The sequence below is a fragment of the Myodes glareolus genome, chromosome 27 (genome assembly GCF_982192425.1).
Source record: "Myodes glareolus chromosome 27, mMyoGla1.1, whole genome shotgun sequence".
NCBI lineage: Eukaryota > Metazoa > Chordata > Mammalia > Rodentia > Cricetidae > Myodes > Myodes glareolus.
Window position 1 is genome coordinate 15,648,618 of NC_142052.1, and position 17,828 is coordinate 15,666,445.

General features: G+C 38.4%; 1 protein-coding gene across 1 annotated transcript in view; it reads left to right on the forward strand.

The window, feature by feature from the left end:
- Positions 1 to 5: 5 nt before the first annotated feature.
- The window catches only part of Akap9 (A-kinase anchoring protein 9), a 131,624-nt gene continuing 113,801 nt past the window's right edge, over positions 6 to 17,828 (forward strand). Inside the window, exons 1-4 of the mRNA XM_087902297.1 lie at positions 6 to 226; positions 10,446 to 10,658; positions 13,595 to 13,693; positions 16,281 to 16,328. Of these exons, the coding sequence (XP_087758423.1) occupies positions 173 to 226; positions 10,446 to 10,658; positions 13,595 to 13,693; positions 16,281 to 16,328 (414 nt within the window). The 5' untranslated portion in view covers positions 6 to 172. The remainder of the gene's footprint in view (positions 227 to 10,445; positions 10,659 to 13,594; positions 13,694 to 16,280; positions 16,329 to 17,828) is intronic.

The following is a 17,828-nucleotide window of genomic DNA, read 5'->3' on the forward strand; positions in this document are numbered from 1 at the left end:
TTTACGTGGAGACGAAGATGGCGGCGGTGATGGAGGGGCTAGTGCAACCCGGCACGAGTCGCCGGTGAGCGCCTAGCGTGCCCCGGGCGGCCGTGCGCCCGTGGAGCTCTGTCCGCTGGCGTCTGAACAGATCTTTCCTCTCCACCCTTTCCCTGCCTGCCCCGCAGACGACATGGAGGACGAGGACGAGGAGAGACAGAGGAAGATCGCCCAAGGCGGGGCTTTGGTAGGAGCACGGCGGCCTCAGGCCGCTCCGGGAGGCGGTGTCCGGGGGCGGGGGTGAGGGCGGGGGAGGGGAGGCTGGGGGTGGTGGCTGGAGGTTGAGGGGGGGCCGGATTGGGGGTGGAAGGATAGAGGGAGGGCAAGGTTCGAGCTGGGGAGAGCCGCCCCCCTGACTGCTGGTGGAAACCAGAGACTGCACCTCCCGGCTCCTTTCTCCCGGGTGCCACACCGAACCCTCCCTTAGCCCCTCTAAGAACTGCTAACGAATTGCTTTGCAGCCTCTGCCCCTTTCACTTTCTAAAGGGCGTTTTGCCGTTGTTCAGGCTTTGTGCTTTTCGGACTGAGTGTTTAGGGGGTTTCTTTATCCTGAGGGACACCGTATGCTGATCACCAGCCTGCTGGCTTTAGGTGTCACGCTGGCACTCTTGGGTGTGTGTGATTGACCTGTGACAGCTGCCTCGGCAGTGACTTGAGTGTGCCACAAGTGCCAGCTGTGAACTTGGCTGCAGGAGCATTTTTAGAAGCGTTTTATTTATTTATTTTTGTATGCTTGTGTTGGAGGTCTTTGTCATGGCACGTGAGCTTTTGTAGCGTGTGGAATGGAACATCTGACCACCAAAAGGGTCTATAAATTAAATAATACCAATAGAATTCCTATTTAATGTTATGTATTTGATAGTATGTAGTAAATGTTATGTATTTGGTGAGTTTGATTTTTGTGTGGGCGTGCGTGTATGGCGAGACATATAAACAATCAAGAATTATACATAGGTATCCTTCAGTGGGCTGAATGAATAATTCGACACAACATGAATGGAATATAATGATTTCTTTCTCAAGTTGCCTGTTTGGGCTTACCTATTTACCTTGCTCCCTAAAAGTAAAGACCTCGTTTTTCGCAATCATACTTGGGGACGATCACATTGTTTTAAACTGCTTTTCTGTATTGTGCTTGACATAAGCGGCAATCATCTGAGGTTAGGGTGATTTATCTTTCACATTTTGGTAAAATTTTTAAATATTGTTCATTTCCTGAAACGTTATATAAAGAGGCTCATTATTATGTTAATACAACTTAAAATTATCTAACAGATAATAATTATTCAATAAATATTTATAGAATGAACAGAATAAGAAATGAGCCCTCAGTGGGTAGTGCTTCTTTATAAGTATGACTATCACTTAATTCAGAACTCTTAGAGAAGTTGTCCATTGCTGGCATAAGAAAAGAACATGTAAAATCTTTTCCCAAAATTGGTTTCTAAGCTTGTTTCTCCATTTTTCATAGTTGGTGCTGCTCACAGTCAGGATGGGTCTTTCCTACTTGTTTACCACTCTCAGAAAATACCCTCACAGACACACGGTTCACCTCACTAACACCCTACGTGTTTCTTAAATCAATGATATTTACAGTTGAAATTAGTCACCACTTCTCCATGTGTCCGTTTACACACATAACCTTTGGGAAATAACATCTTAAAACCTAGCACTATTGGTGGGCATTTTCCAAACTCAAAGTCTTTGTAGGATTATTTTCATTCTATATATACTATAGTTTATTCTTCTGTGCAGGATTTAGGCTGGCATAAAAGATTTCATAAAATGTATTCTATAATGTATACATGACAAGCTATTTTTAAAATGTTTATTTATGTGCTGTATATAAATGAAAATTGTCATTGGAACAACTTATCAATTTACCAAGAAAAAGATTTAAGAATTATGGCTTATGAAACTACATTATAAAAGATGATAATTATGTCTAATAAGCAGGTAAGAAATATCAAAAATAACTGACATAGAAGATATCTGAGCGAAAGCACTAAACGCTTGTGTAAGTATTGCCTTTACTATTCCAAGCCGTCTCCCCAGATCTAAAATATTTCTGTTATATCAGCTAAAAAAAATTCAAATACCATTTTTAAAAATAATGAAGCCTTATCAAATAGAGTATGGTAAAGTATGTGCTCTCTGTCATGAGCGTCTCACAGAAGATCGTGCCAGTGTTAACTAAGTTTCCTACCTTAGTGTGATCCTGCCCTGTGGTATTTTACTCCAGTACTGCTTATATTGTAGAGTTGACATTCTGTATTATTAGGCATTTGTGAATGTCCTTTTTTGTTTTCTTAGGAACAGTGTCATGCATCCCAGACTGGCCTTGAGCTCCTGCTCCTCCTGGTCTGATCTGTGCCTCCTGAGTGTTGGGACCTGTAGATCTGTGCCACCAGGCCCCGTGGATCTTCCTTATCCTTTTGTCTTCCTTATCCTTTGTTCTTACTGCCAGTTCTCATTCGTTTGGATGTGGTTCTCTGGCCTTGTCTCTTTCATTTTCCTTTTCTCCTAATTAGCTGTTTTAAATTTGCATTGACCAAAGAACCCAGAAACGGGTTATTAGTCTGGTTTGTGAAACCTCCAAGAAGAACAAAGCCCAGGTAATGAGGAGCTGGATGAAACACTGGACATAGAATAGCTTTGGTAGTAAAAGTAGAGGTAACTGTTAAAAGAATGTGTGTTTGTCATATCTGGCCTCTGAAAGGGCTCTTTCCTAGTACCACATCTGTTTTCAAACAGGTGTTTCTATCATAGCAGTAATACAGTCATTGTTATGTAAAGAAAGCATTAAAGCCTTTACACACACACACACACACACACGCACGCACACACGCACACACACGCACGCACACACGCAAGCACAGAGGCTGACCTGTAACTCACTATATAGACCAAAAACTGAAGAAATCTGCCTGCCTCTGCCTCAGGAGTGGTGGGATTAAGTGTATCGCCACAACCAGTCCAATTTGTAGAAATCATACTCAAACCTTTATTTCATTTGATTTTCACAATCTGATGAAATAATAGTTTGGCCTCATTAAAAGGCCCTCATGTTAGGAACACATATTTTGACTCATGAGCTTTGCCAACTCTCAGTGAACATAGCTAAGCAGATTATAAAGTTTTAAAAATGTTACTATAGAAATTAACATATTTTCACATCTCATAGTATGTTCTGAAAATTCTTTTTTCTTTGTTACTGGGAATGATCATTTATAACATCATAATTCTTGAGTTTAGGAATACATAATTGTTTAGTCACTTGTTCTAGTTAGAGTAAGACACTTGCTTGGGATCTGAAACAGTTTTGCACCACAAATGTATATGGACACAGTATCTTTCCAGTAAATCTTGCAACTATTTCTGTGACTACATATGTTAACATTTTTATAATTGGCTTCCAAATGGCAAACACAGATGGCTGGTGTCTGAATTTCCCGGGTGTTTTAGAATAAATGTTTTCTCAGTGAATTAAAGTGTATCGTTTCAGTGTCAGGTTGTTAACCTAACGGAGTAGCCTTTTACATGTCTGTTAACTTAACCATTTTCAGGTTTAAAGTAAAAAAGCCAAAAGAAACTAAATATAATATGATCTCTTTTTCTTTCATTTTTAATTGAACAGAATTCTCTCCAGGAAGTTTTTGTACATAGTATTTTTCTGAGAATTTGAATTTTTATTTTTTTTAGGAAAAAAGAAAGATTATAGTTGGAAGGGTAGTTTTATGATTTTCATTAATTTAATGAGTAATTAAAATATTTTTATCCATTTCTGAAGCCATGGAACCTGTAGAGTTCAGCATGCTTTGTGTTATGTCTTCTCAGTTATCAAGAGATTAAAATTATTGCTTAGATGTGTCATCCCTTAGGGATGGTTTTCCTTTTATTTCACATACACTTGCTGAGTCTTGGCTAGGTGTTGAGTATAAAGAATTGAATTAAAATCCTTGCCCTCATAGAGCCTTATGCTTAGTTAACCGCCTCCCAAAAGACCACATATAATCAACTATAACAGAATAAAAACAGTGTCTCTGTAATTTTATGGCTTTAGAACTGGCCTTTTCCAAATGTAGAACTGATATTTGTCCATGTATGTCTTTCCATTGGATTCAGTAATGCATACTGTTACCTCTGCTTTTTAGTCAAACTTTCCATAATTTGGTATTTTTTTATCTGTGTACTTATACTATGTACTTAGATTTGAATAAACACTAGATATAAACGACTTGTATGCACGAAAAGAGTTGGAGTTTGAAACAGAATCTTAATCCTAAACTCCTCTGCTGGTGAGGTATTTTAATGAGAGCATGGTGGTGTAAGCAGCTTCTGAAGTGTGCTGGTAAGAATGCCATTCTTAGTAATTTTTGGCGTTGCATTCTCCCTGAGGGATCTTTGCTTTTTAAATGATAAGCCTGGACTTTTGATTCTATTTACAGATAGTATTTTAACAGCAACCCAGTCAGTTGATTTTTAAGAATGAATCTTCTATCCTCCAAAGCCTTCTAAGTGTATTTCAGGGGCTTAATACTGTACAGCTGACTCTGCACCTGTTCTTTAAGCAGACAAGAAATAGAACACCTGTTGAGTTGCTAAATAACGAGAAAACTGTGGTGTAGTGTATTTTTATATTGTATGACACTAGTAACTGCTATATGTTATTGCTGAATGAATATCTTTAAAAAATGGGCATCCCTATGTATATTCTTCTATAGTTGGTAAAGTTTAAAAATACTATATTATTTATTCTTAGTGTTTGTCACATATTTTGATGGTGATATTTGTTGACAGGGGTTTCTGTCCCATCTGATTCTGCCTGGTCAGGCAGCCCTTCAGTCACAAGGAAGTACACAGAGGTCTGTATTAATTATAAACTGATCGGCCTTTTAGCTCAGGCTTTTTATTAACTCTCATAACTTATATTAGCCCATAATACTTGTCTGTGTTAACCGTGTGGCTTGGTACCTTTTTCAGTGAGGCAGTCACACCTTGTTTGCTCTATGTCTGGCTTCCTCTGTGTCTGGGTCTTCCTCTGTGACTGAAACTTTCCTCTTCCCAGAATTCGCCCCACCTCTCTACTTCCTGCCTGGTTGCCCCGCCTGTACTTCCTACCTGGCTACTGACCAATCAGCATTTATTTAAAATACAAGTGACAGGGTTCAGACCATTGTCCCACAGTACTTCCCCCACCCCTGTTTTTTCTTTTTTAAAACAAGAACTCTGAATTGAATCTCCTTTTTTTTTTTAAGCTTTTCTCCTGACCATTACAAGTAACAACTTGTAACGAACACTCTAAACAAAGAAAAATACCCATAGTCCATTTTTTGGGAATGTGGGTGTAGTTTTTTAGGCTGCTTCCTGCTGATTGGGGGCACTGATAATCTTACAGGGACCTAAAAGAAAATTTAGAATTACAGTCAAGTCCTGACTGGAAAATTCTGTGAGGCTTGATCATCTCAGCTAGCAGTCTTGAAACTTCTAGATGTAGAACTCAGGAAACTCCAACAGAAGTCCTCTGAAGCATTGGATCATCTGGACTATCTGCTTCTATTAGAGAGTCTTTAGGAGGTCTTCCTTGATCGAAACTGATTTTTCTTAGCCCAAAATGAATCCACAGCTTCTCATTTCCTGTGGAAACAAAAGTAAAACCTTTTCTCCAAAGTAACATACCTTTTGACTTAAATTTTGAAGTCAAGGCATTTTCCAAATATATATGTTGGATTAACCCAGAAGCATTTATAATCACATCTTTTAGCAGCTGTTGTTCCTTCCTCAGCAGTCATACAATTCAAAGACAATACAGTAATATGCACTATCTAGACTCTTTGTGTATTTTCCATCTTTACCTGGCTTTATTTTAACCTCTATTTATTTTATTTTTATTTTTAATTTTTGGCTTTTTGAGACAGGGTTTCACTGTGTATCTTTGGCTGTCCTGGCACTCATTCTGTAGACCAGGTTGTTCTTGAACTCACAGAGATCCGCCTGCCTCTGCCTCCCATGTGTTGGGATTAAAAGTGTGTGCCACCACACCCAGCTACTCTCTTTTTTATTTTCAGGGCTTTATCTTTTTCTTTTCTCTCCCAAACCTACATATATTTTTAAATACACTCTAAACTGTTTTGAGGGTTTTTTTTTTTTTGTCTTTGAATCTATCTTTACTGTATCTCTCTTTCTGACCACATAGTTTTTAATTTGCTAAGCAGTATGGCTAGGACTAAAGCCCTGATTTTGATGGCTGGATCCAGCCCATTCCTTAGCATTTTGAGAATCTAGCTTCATGGTGGAGGTACAGGCCAGAGCCATGTTTATTGCCACAACTTTATGGTGTTTCAAGGTCTGTGCTGCCACCAAAAAGCATGCTGTAGGCTATTCATAAACATCATTTAAGTGTTTTGTGGCAGAGCCTCTTAAAAAGGCTACAAAGTTTTTGCAGCTAAAGCTGTGTCAGGAAACCTCTCTAACAAACAGAGCCCACCCGAGAAAGAGCTTCTATCATGCTTAACTCTATTCTTTTCTGTCTAGAATGACTTCCCAAGTTCTCTCAGATTTTCTGTGGATGAGTTGTCCACATGTTGTGCAACATTTGTTGACTGAGTTTCTGTCCCATCTGATTCTGTCTGGTCAGGCAGCCCTTCAGTCACAGGGAAATACACAGAGGTCTGTATTAATTATAAACTGATTGGCCTTTTAGCTCAGACTTTTTATTAACTCTTATAACTTATATTAGCCCATAATACTTGTCTGTATTAACCATGTGGCTTGGTACCTTTTTCGGTGGGGCAGTCACATCTTGCTCTATGTCTGGCTTCCTCTGTGTCTGGGTCATTACTGCAGACTGAATCTTTCCTCTTCCCAGAATTCTCATCGCCCCGCCTTTACTTCCTGCCTGGTTGCCCCGCCTATACTTCCTACCTGGCTACTGACCAATCAGCATTTATTTAAAATACAAGTGACAAGGTACAGACTGCTATCCCACAACATCATTAATAATACCATGTTAATCAATTAGATAATTACTTATCAGCTATTTTTGTAATTAGTATAGTTAATAGTTATAGTAATTCTAGATATATATTTCTTTCCTTTTTTTGAAGGTTCATATTTTCTTCCATGTGATTATAGAGCTCATATTTAAGAAGTGGTAGTTTCATATAAAAGAAATTTTATAAAAAAGGAAATTTAGACTAGGGAGATGGCTCAGCATGTAAAGTGTTTGCTTGCACAAGCAAAATTCAGGTCCTCAGCATCCATGTAAAAGCCAGGCTTTGTGGTGTGAGTTTCTAATCTTTTGGGTGGGTGCAGGGTGTGGGGAGACCTAGATGGAGGCAGGAGGATGCCGGAAGTGGTAAGTGATTCACTGACCACTGAAGCAGTAGCTTCAGGCCGGGTTCAAGCATCCTGAAGAGTGATACCTATACTCAGGCCAGCACACCTGCACACACTCTGCTCATAAGCACACTCAAAGAGAAGTTAGGGTAAAACACCTGTGGTTCAAGTCATGAAACATCAAAGTTGTTATACAATCATTTTCTCTTTTATTTTTTCTTTTTCTTTTTTTTTAAAACTGTCCCTTTTCATTATACACACCAATCCAAGCTCCCACTCCCTCCCCTCCTCCCATTCCCTTTATCTAACACCCCTCAACCCTCCCCCATCCACTCCACAGAGAGGGTAAGGCATATTGCTTTGAGGAAAGTCAAAGGCCCTCCCTACTATATCCAGGCCGAATAAGACACCCATCCAAAGAGAATGGGTTCCCAAAAAGCCAGTACAAGCAGCAGGGACAAATCCTGGTGCCACTGCCATTGGCCCCCAGTCTGCCCCAGCCATAAACTGTCAACCACATTCAGAGGGAGTAGTTTGGTCCTATGCTTGTTACTTCCCAGTCCAACTGGAGCTAGTGAGCTCCCATTATCTCAGGTTTTCATATGCATTTCATATGCGTTTCAGTGGGTGAACGCATCATGGTCATGACCTCTTCGCTCATATTCTCACTCATCCCACTCTTCACTTGGACTTTGGGAGCTCAGTCCAGTGCTCCAGTGCAGGTCTCTGTGTTTCAGTCAGTTGGTGGATGAAGGTTCTATGGTGACATTTAAGATATTCATCAGTCTGACTACAAGGCAAGGCAAGTTTGCCCCCGCCCTCCTCCTTCATTGGTTAGGGTCTTAGCTGGGGTCATCCTTGTGGATTCCTGGGAATTTCCATGTAGCTAAGTTTCCTGCTAGCCCCATCATGTCTTCCTCAATCAAGATATGTCTTTCGTTGCTCTCATCTCTTTCCTTCCTCCGTCTCGACCATCCTGTTCCCTCATGTTCTCCTCGCCCCTCCTCCCTCCCCTCCTTTTCCCTCTCCTCCCTCCCTTATCCCCCCTACCCTATGCTCCCAATTTTGTCAGATGATCTTGTCTATTTCAACTTTCCAGGTGGATCTATATATGTTTTGCTTAGAGTTCATCTTATTACTTAGCTTCCTTAGGATCATGAACTATATATAGGCTCAGTATCCTTTGTGTATAGCTGGTACCCACTTATGAGTAAGTATGTTCTATGTTTATCTTTCTGGGTCTGAGTTAACTCACTCAGGATGTTTTTTTTCTAATTCCATTCATTTGCATGCAAAATTCAAGATGTCATTGTTTTTTTACTGCTAAGTAGTACTCTGATGTGTAAATGTGCCACAGTTTGTTTTACCATTCTTCAGTTGAGGGGCATCTAGGTTGTTTCCAGATTCTGGCTATTACAAATAATGCTGCTATGAACATAGTTGAACAGATGTCTTTGTATTATGAATCACTTAGCATTGAAGTAATAAGTTCAGGCAAGCTTCAGACATCCTGAAGGATGGTACCTACACTCAGACAAGTACATCTGCACACACTACTCACAAGTACACTCAAAGAGAAATTAAGTATAATGGAATACACCTTTAGTTCAAGTCGTGAAACACAGCAGAGTTGTTGTACAGTCTTTTTCATGATTTGATTATGGCTATGAGTATAGTGTTACTAAAATCCAAGCTAGATATAATTGTCGATGGTTGAAGCCTGAAGGCTGTTTTGTCTCTATTAAGGAGAGGTGTAGATGATTTTCTTTTCATAATTATTATACTGTGGTACTGTTTTATAATTATAATTTTGTCATAAGTATTGTCATTAGTTGTTTGAATCAGTATTTTTAATAAGGGTTCAATGTTGTTCAAATCTAAGTTAGATATAATTGTTGATGGTTGAAGCCTGTTTTGTCTTTATTAAGGAGAGGTGTAGATGATTTTTTTTCATAATAATTATATGTGATACTGTTTTATAGTCATAACTTTTCATAAGTATTGTCATTAGTCGTTTGAATCAGTATTTTTAATAGGGGATCAACATTGTTCACCCATCATTGAGTTATATACGGGATGATAATTCTGGCTAGATGTTGGTATTTTATGTGTGTCCTGGCCCAGTGGTAACACATTGTATAATATTAAAGAAGACTTTTACCTTTTCTATTTTTTTTTCTGCCATGGTAACTGGAAGTGTTTGCTGTTCTTTTATCCCTAAATGTTTTCTACTCATCCATTTTTCTTATAACTTTCATCAGTGTTCAAAATTTTAATGATTGCTTTGTACTTATTTTAATTTTCTTATAACTTTCATCAGTGTTCAACATTTTAATGATTGCTGTGTACTTCTTTTAATTTTCTTATAACTTTCATCAGTGTTCAACATTTTAATGATTGCTGTGTACTTGTTTTAATTTTTGTTGGGTACTTTTTAAAAAAGACATCTTAAGTATTACTGACTTTTAATTTATAGCAAGAGCTACCCAGGTTTAAACATCTCTTTAAAATAAGAAAGGTATTCTGGTGTGGATGGTAAGTAAATTATATGAATGCGTGGCACTAGTTTATAGGACTCCTGAGAGTGATATGCAAATGACTGAGGACAAGAAAGCATCATTCTCTGAAATTTAAGTTATTTCTGTTCTTTCCTTTATAGATAAGGCTACAAAACATGGTCAGAACTAAATCTTTTGGCACAAGCTAATTATCTTTAGTGTAAAGTTAAAGTCCCAGAAAACCCATGAAGGTTGCACTTGACCTCCGTGTGTGTGTGTCGTGCTTTCTGATAGGTTGAAATCCACAGATCCTCTGAGTGCCTCACTTTCTATTTTCTGACTCTGAGCTGATTTTTTTTTTCAGACATTTTCATTTCTTATTCCTGATTCAGAAACATCCAGTTTCTTTGCCATGTTATAGTAACTACTCTATTAAGAACAGGACAAGTATCTTTTGTTTTGTTACTTGTTTTTAGTGATGGTGTGAGTTTAATAAGATGACTCAGAGTTTTAATAATGATAAAGAAAAATCTTAGATGATAATGCTGCTTTCTTTTTTCCCCCCTATAGCTTGCTGAGTATAGAGAAAGACAAGCCCGACGAGAAGGGAAAAAGAAGAAAAGTGTATCAAAGTGTAAACAAGATGTACACAGCTTAAATATTAATCAACAAAATAATGAGACCTCCATAAATAGCTCTCAGTGTGTAGAATCAGCTGGGAATCCTGATTCCACCAAAATGAGAGCTGGACAAATAGAAACGCAAAATGAAGTCTTTGTTAAAGTGAGTGCCTCCAGATTTTTAGCATAGTTCTGAGTGGACCTTAGTGTAATAAGAGTGGGCATCAGCACACTCTACAGTGGAATTATGACTTTTGTCCCTTCTTGCAAATTTGAGCAATATTTTAGTAGCTAGACCTAAAGTATTTAATGACCTCTGAGTGAGCTTTGTGAGCTTCATTCAACAAATATTTATTGAGCACTCACAATGCAAAGCTGAGGAAGGCAGATATAAAGAATGTCGGTGTAAACTATCAGACCCATGCCAGAGCAGTGTACCTGCTTCTCTAGAGTACAGGGGATCCACAGTCAGCCTTGTGTGTGTAACTTGGGTAGCTTTGGAAGGGGTAATGTAGAAAGTGTGAATGGGAGTTAGCTAGAGGTTAAAAAAAAGTCAAGGAAGCAAGCTCTTCACCGAAAGAAAAGCATTTACAAAGATAAAAGAGAGTGAAGCAGTGTGTTGTGAGATCTGGAAACAGGAGCTTCAATTTTATATGAATCCCAAAGTGATGGGGTAGGATGGTGCTAATTTCTGAGTTTGGAAATTGTACTCAGCCCAATTCCCATTGAAAGTACCCAATGAGTCCTAATTTCCCAAGCCCCCGCCCCCTTGTTTAATGGGCAACTTTCTGAAATGGAAGTTTTAATGGATCAAGATGGTTGATAAATGGTTGACTCACTAACCAAGACCAGAGAGAGAGGGATTGGGTTCCTCGTGAGAGTATTGGGAGGATGGATATTATTTGAATTTTGTGGTAAAGCCTATTTATGTTGAAATAAAATTAGAATAGATAAGGATTGTATAGGGTTTCTGTTGCTGTTACGAAATACCATAGCCCAAAAGTAAGTTGGGGAGGAAAGGTTTATTTGATTTAAATTTTCACATTTCTTTTCATCACTGAAGGATTTCAGGACAGAAACCCAAATAGTACAGGAGCTGATGCAGAGGCCATGGAGGAGTGCTGCTTGCTGGCTTACTTCCCCATGACCGCTCAGCATACTTTCGTTATAGAACCCAGGACCAGCAGCCCAGGGAGGGCACCACCCACCATGAACTGGGCCCTCCCCATTGATCACTAAATGAGAAAATGCCTACCAGCTAGACCTCATGGAGGCCTTTTCTCTGATGATGCTAGCTTGTGTCAGATTGACACACAACCAGGGCTTTTAAGCTTTGGTCGCTACCCAGATGTGCAATGGAGACATGTTATATTCCCCATAAAATCCAGTCACCATGTATGTCTTTTGGAAGTATGGGAATATGGCTTCAGAAGGAGAGTGAGGAGATGAGGTTGGTAGCACATATCAGAAACTTAAGCAGGTGGGAGACTGAAGTGGGGTGGCCTTGTTTCATTTCTATTATTGTAATAAATAGCCAATAAAAGCAACTTGCAGGGGGCAGAGTTCATTTGACTTATTCCCGGTTCTAGTCCACCATTGCAGTGAAGTCAAACTCAAGGTAGCTAGCTAATCCTATTGCATCTAACAACCCAGAGAGAAAAATGCATGCATGCCTAGTTTCAGCTCTCTTTCTCTACTCTCAAACAGTCTAGGATGAAAGCCCAAGGAAAAGCATGAATTCTAATTGTTCTTATTAATAAAAACTCGGAGTCAGTTATGGGGTGAAAACTGAAGAATCAGAGAAGCAGAGTAGCTAACCACTAGAGTTCTTTACTCTACCAATGCTCAGACCAAAAGGGTGATCAAACTTCCTCCTCAGACTGCAATGAGCTCCTGATGGACACACAACCACAGTCCAGGCAGGGCAGTCTCCTGCCACCATGTATCCCTCTCTGCTCCCAGCCATATCACTCCTGCTTCCACCACCTTAGTGCTGGCATTAAAGGCGTGGGATCACCTTTGTATGAGCTCTGTTTCTCTTTTAGACTGGATCAATTTTGTGTACCCAGGGTGGCCTTGAACTAACAGAGGTCTGTCTGCCTGAGATTAAAGTAGAATTGTGTGCCACAGTTGTCTGGCTTCTAGTGGCTTAGTTCTGCACTCTGTTCTTCAGGTAAACTTTATTTGTTAAAACACAAACAAAATATCACCACACTTGTTAAATAGACTTTTTATGTGTATTTATGATTCAAGACTTCTAATTTATTATATATTATTGAATCATTGTTGAATTGTGGTTAATGTGTGTATTGAATAAGAGCTTGAAACAGGAACATACACGCATACACACTAGAAATCATGCCTGAGCAAAACTTAACTAACACACCTTTCCTCCATAAGGCACGCCACAACATTGCTGTTCTGAGAAACACTAGATAGCACTTAAACTTCATACTTGAGGTCATTTTTTAAGCAGTAAAATCAGTAATTAAAAAGTGCCAAAATGTACCACTATGAGCCCTGGAAGGGTCCCAACTTTACATTGTGACAACAGGAGCAACTGTCGCCCTGTTCTGTGTCATCCAGTGTTGTCTACCTTGGGTCACTCTAAATTTTCCCTGGTCTGCTCATGTCCTCAAATGACCTCATAGATGTTACGAGTATTGATTTGGGGGCTAGCAAATAAATTTTATTAAGGAAGTGACTTCATGAAAGCAAGAGTCTGAAAAATGAAAATCAACTATATTCTTAGATATATAATCTCTAAATATTATCTCTTTTTTTAAAAATCTTGATAGTATTCTTTGATGTCCAAAATTTTTAATTTTCAAAAAGAAATGGTGAGGGTTCAGTGAGATGGTTCAGTGAATAGAGTTACTTGCTGGCTGGACATAATGGTGCACACCTCTAATCCCAGCATTAGAGAGGCAGAAGCAAGAGGATCTCTGATTTCTAGGCCAACCTGGCCTATAAAGCAAGTTCTAGGACAGTCAGAGGTACATAGTAAGATCCTGTCTCGGGAAAAACAAGCAAACCAAAACAAAAGAATAAATGAAAACAACTTGCTGCCAGATCTTATGACCTGCATTCCATTCCCAGGACCCACATGGTGAAAGGAGAGAACCAGCTCCTGAAAGTTGTCATATGCCTTCCATGCCTGTGCTGCACACATACTTCAAATCAATTGATGTAATACAGGTTTGTTTTTAAAGTGTTGTTCCCACTGTATTGTTTAGTGGGAAGATTCAGTCCCCAGTTCCTGGAGTATTTGCTTAACTTGTGTACCAAGTTGTATATTTAGGGCTTTCTGGAGATGTACTTTATCATTTAGAGGAGGTTCCTTTCTACTCTTAATTCATTGAGTGTTTTTATGTAATTATTTGTGAGTGCTCAGCAGATACTCTACCATGGATGTCCATCCCCAGCCCTTGTGATTGTTCAACAGACACTCCACCGTGGAGGTTCATCCCCAGCCCACAATTAATATTTTGTCTTGAAGGGCTGCTAAATTCTGTGGTTTGTCCTCTGTCTCTTGAGATGACATTAATTTAAAGGGCTGTTAGATATGGGTGTAAGCTGATAGGAAAGTCAAACTCAGGCCCTTTGGTAGCCTAACGTTTTCCTCAGTGACCTCTTATAGCCTTGCTGGCTTTCAGGATGGGTGGGAATGGTGTAGCTTGAGTTTCCTGGTTCTTCCGTGTTCTGTGGTTGCTCCCCCTCCCATGTTGTTTTACGCAGAGGTTTTGCTGCTGTTAGATTACTTCAGCATTATTTTTGTTGGTTATTTGAGGCACAGCATTTCATAATACCCAATTTAAATTTGTGTTGGCTAAATCCATAATTTGTGATCTTCAAAATGTTTCTCCGTTGACCAATGTTTTTCTTGTGAACAGTCCATACTCTCCCATTCCGTTGTGTGCCTTGTTATTTTTTTTAACTAAACATTTTAAATAATGAGGCAACTTTGGCATTGGTTTTAGTTTCAAGATATATTTTTTAACATTATAGCATATTGATATTTGGATTCCTTACTGTAGTTTATCGTTTTGAATGCAACAGCTTTTGTTAATCTTTTTTTTTTTTTTGATACAAGATCTCTCTATGTGGTCCTAGACAGCCTCACAGAGACCTCTGCCTCCCTAGTGCTGGGATTAAAGGTGTATACCACCTCCCTGGGCTAATCATTCTGTTTATTATTTTTTGGGGGAAGGGGTTAGTTATTTTTGAGACAGAGTTTCTCTATGTGGCCATGACTCCCTCTGTATACCGTGCTGGCCTTGAGCTCACCGAGATTCACCTGTCTCTTCCAAATTCTAAGATTAAAGGTTTGTGCCACTATCATCCAACTAGTCTGTTTATTCTTGATACCGGTTTTTAATGTGCAGTGTGTACTTAATCATCATATGGAGGGATTGCGTCATGGATATCTTTAGATTTAGAAGAGAACATCATGGCTGGGACGAGCTCAGTCCCTAGAACTCCCATTAAAATGCTGAGAATTTTAATGTCGCTTACACTTGTAATCCCAGTATTAGGGAGGCATGGAAGGATTCCTGGGGCTCAGTGGTTACCTAGTTTCTCCTAATCAGTGAATTCAGGTCAGTGAGAGACCTTGTCTCAAAGCAAATCAGCTGCCATCCCAAGGATGACACCAAAAGTAGCCCTCTGGCCTCTACATGTGTGCACAAATGCACACACACACACACATAAATAAATAAATAAATAAATAAATAAATAAATAAATAAATAAATAAATAAGCAGAACCTCAGGAGTTAGGACTCATTGTTACAAGATTTTAGAGTAGAGACAAGCTTATTTCTTTTCCTGCCAGCAGTTGCTACTTCTTGGGAAGGCCATTGCAGAACTTGACCTTAAATGTCAAATAATATTTCTGTAGGAGTAGATGAGGAATTAGTGATAGTCAATATTTATAAACTCTAAATTCATGCTAGAGAGGTGTGTGTGTGTGTGTGTGTGTGTGTGTGTGTGTGTGTGTGTGTGTTGGACAGTAAAACAACACTTTGGGAATTAGAAAAATTAAGATTTATTTCTTTATTCTATTCCCTCCTTCACACTTGAGAGAAGCTTTGAATGTCACTGAACTCAAATTCTGGGTTAAAGCAAAAATGCTTCATTTTTATTTTATTATTTTATATATATGGATATTTTGGCTATAGGGATTTATGCTTGCTTCCCATACAATGCAGTGCCCATGGAGGCCAAAAGAGAGTACTAGATCCCTTGGAACTGGAGTTTCAGCTAGCTGCTTGTGGACCGCTTGGCAAGAGCAGCAAATGCTCTTACCTGCTGAGCCATTTCTGTAGCCTCCTGTAAATGGTTTTAAGTGAATGCTTTTTAAGCTGTAAAAGCATTATATCAACAAAGGGTGTTATTTCTCTTCAAATAATTACTTTTAGCATGAAGATCTGGTAATACTTTTGAAGAAATGACACTCCTGATAATATCATTTAGGACTCTTTTATTTAGAAGTTATAAAGTTTGGAGAAATTATACTTTGATACTTTTGGCTTACAAAGGGTAGGTACTGTATATAAGAGCATGTCCTCTTGTTTTTTTAAATATGGAGAAAAGTTTACTGCTTAGACAGTAATTCATAGGTGAGATTTTAAAGATCTGAATACTTTGTACTAGGTTTGGAAGCATATTCCCTGGGTTGTGAGCATTTTATGTAGTAGCTTTCATTATGCTACCAACAGCAGTTGCTTAGTGGAAGTAAAATATGGGGAGAAGGCATAATTGTAAATTGTTTTACTTTTCTTTTAGCCTGAAGGTGAAATTTCTTCCTTAGCCGACAACCATAGTTCTTTAGAGGTAAGATTACCGAGTCATAACATTATATGAATAATGTTACAAGTAAAGATAGTCATTTTATTCACTAAAATTATTACTTGTTGATGCTTTAACCTTTTACATGGTTTTGTTGCATTTCTATAAATACAATAAAATAACAGCATACATGGTTAGGAAGTCACAGAGACGTTCTACTGCTGCCATTTTTAACAATGTTCACTGATATATTAACTATTCCATAGTTTTATCTTTAAATGCATAGCGATTCTGGTCAGTGTCTGGGAGACGTCTAGTCCTGGGTCTCCAGATGGAAGACCACTGGGGACTGACCAGTGTCTGGGAGAGGTCTAGTCCTGGCCTTCTGGGTGGAAGACCACTGGGGACTGGTCTTATTTAGCACATCTATTTTATATATATATATATATATATATATATATATATATATATATATATATATATAAAATTTGTTTTGAGTAAAGTTTTTCACAAATGTGTGGATTTGCATTAGCCTTAGGAACATTTTGTGATGTTAGGTGAGAAACTCTCAATGGATGAGATCTCTTTAAGTGATGGTGATAAGTGTGTGTTATTTGTCTTAATCTTTTAAATATAATAACCTTTTCTTTGGTCCAGAGTCAGAGAACATAAAAGCGTTTCTCTTTCTCTAAATGTGTCAGCAATTAGTGTATTTCATAAGTTTCAATGTGTTGCAGATTTCAAATAGAAAAGAGAACCATTTATGCTTAAATTAGCATAGCACAGTTTTATATAAATAATATATATAGAACCTTTGATACTTAACAAATTTAATGTGTTTTGGAGCTAAGAATATACTTACTAGTAGACTGATCAGGAAAATAACCAACAACAAATAAATAAATGGATGTCTGATGCACAGTATGTAAAATTTCCTCTGTGGTCAGTATGAATTTAAAATCACAACCTCTAAAAACTGTCATTCAAGAATACTATGCCAAAACAGTTTTAGAACAGAAGAAATTGAAACTTTTAAAGATGAATACAAGCTAAAGCCATTCGTGTCAACCAAGCTAGCAGTGTGAAAGATACTCCCACCAGTCACACACACAGATACAGCAGATACAGTCTCAGTCACAAAAGCATAGGAAAGAGTAAGCATAGAAAGAGTAGATGAACTGAGAAAAAATAGGAAAAAGCCATTTATGTCTCACTCTGCAAACGCCTAATATAGATGGGGGCACAAAAAAACCAAACCAAAACAAGAAACAACCAGAAAGCAATCCACAGAGTTCTAGGAAATAGCAAAGTATTCTCAATAATAGCACTAATTGTAATTAGTCTCTATTTTCCAATTAACAGACACAATTTTTTGAAATTAATTTTCTGAAAAAATAAACAAGATATAATTATTTGTTGTCTGTGAGAAGTACATCTTTCTGGCACAGACACACTGGACTGAAAATGATTATATCAGAGTCCATATGCCAGGCAGGAGGAAGCTTAAAAAAAGAACACAGGAGTAGGTGCACTCATACCTGATAA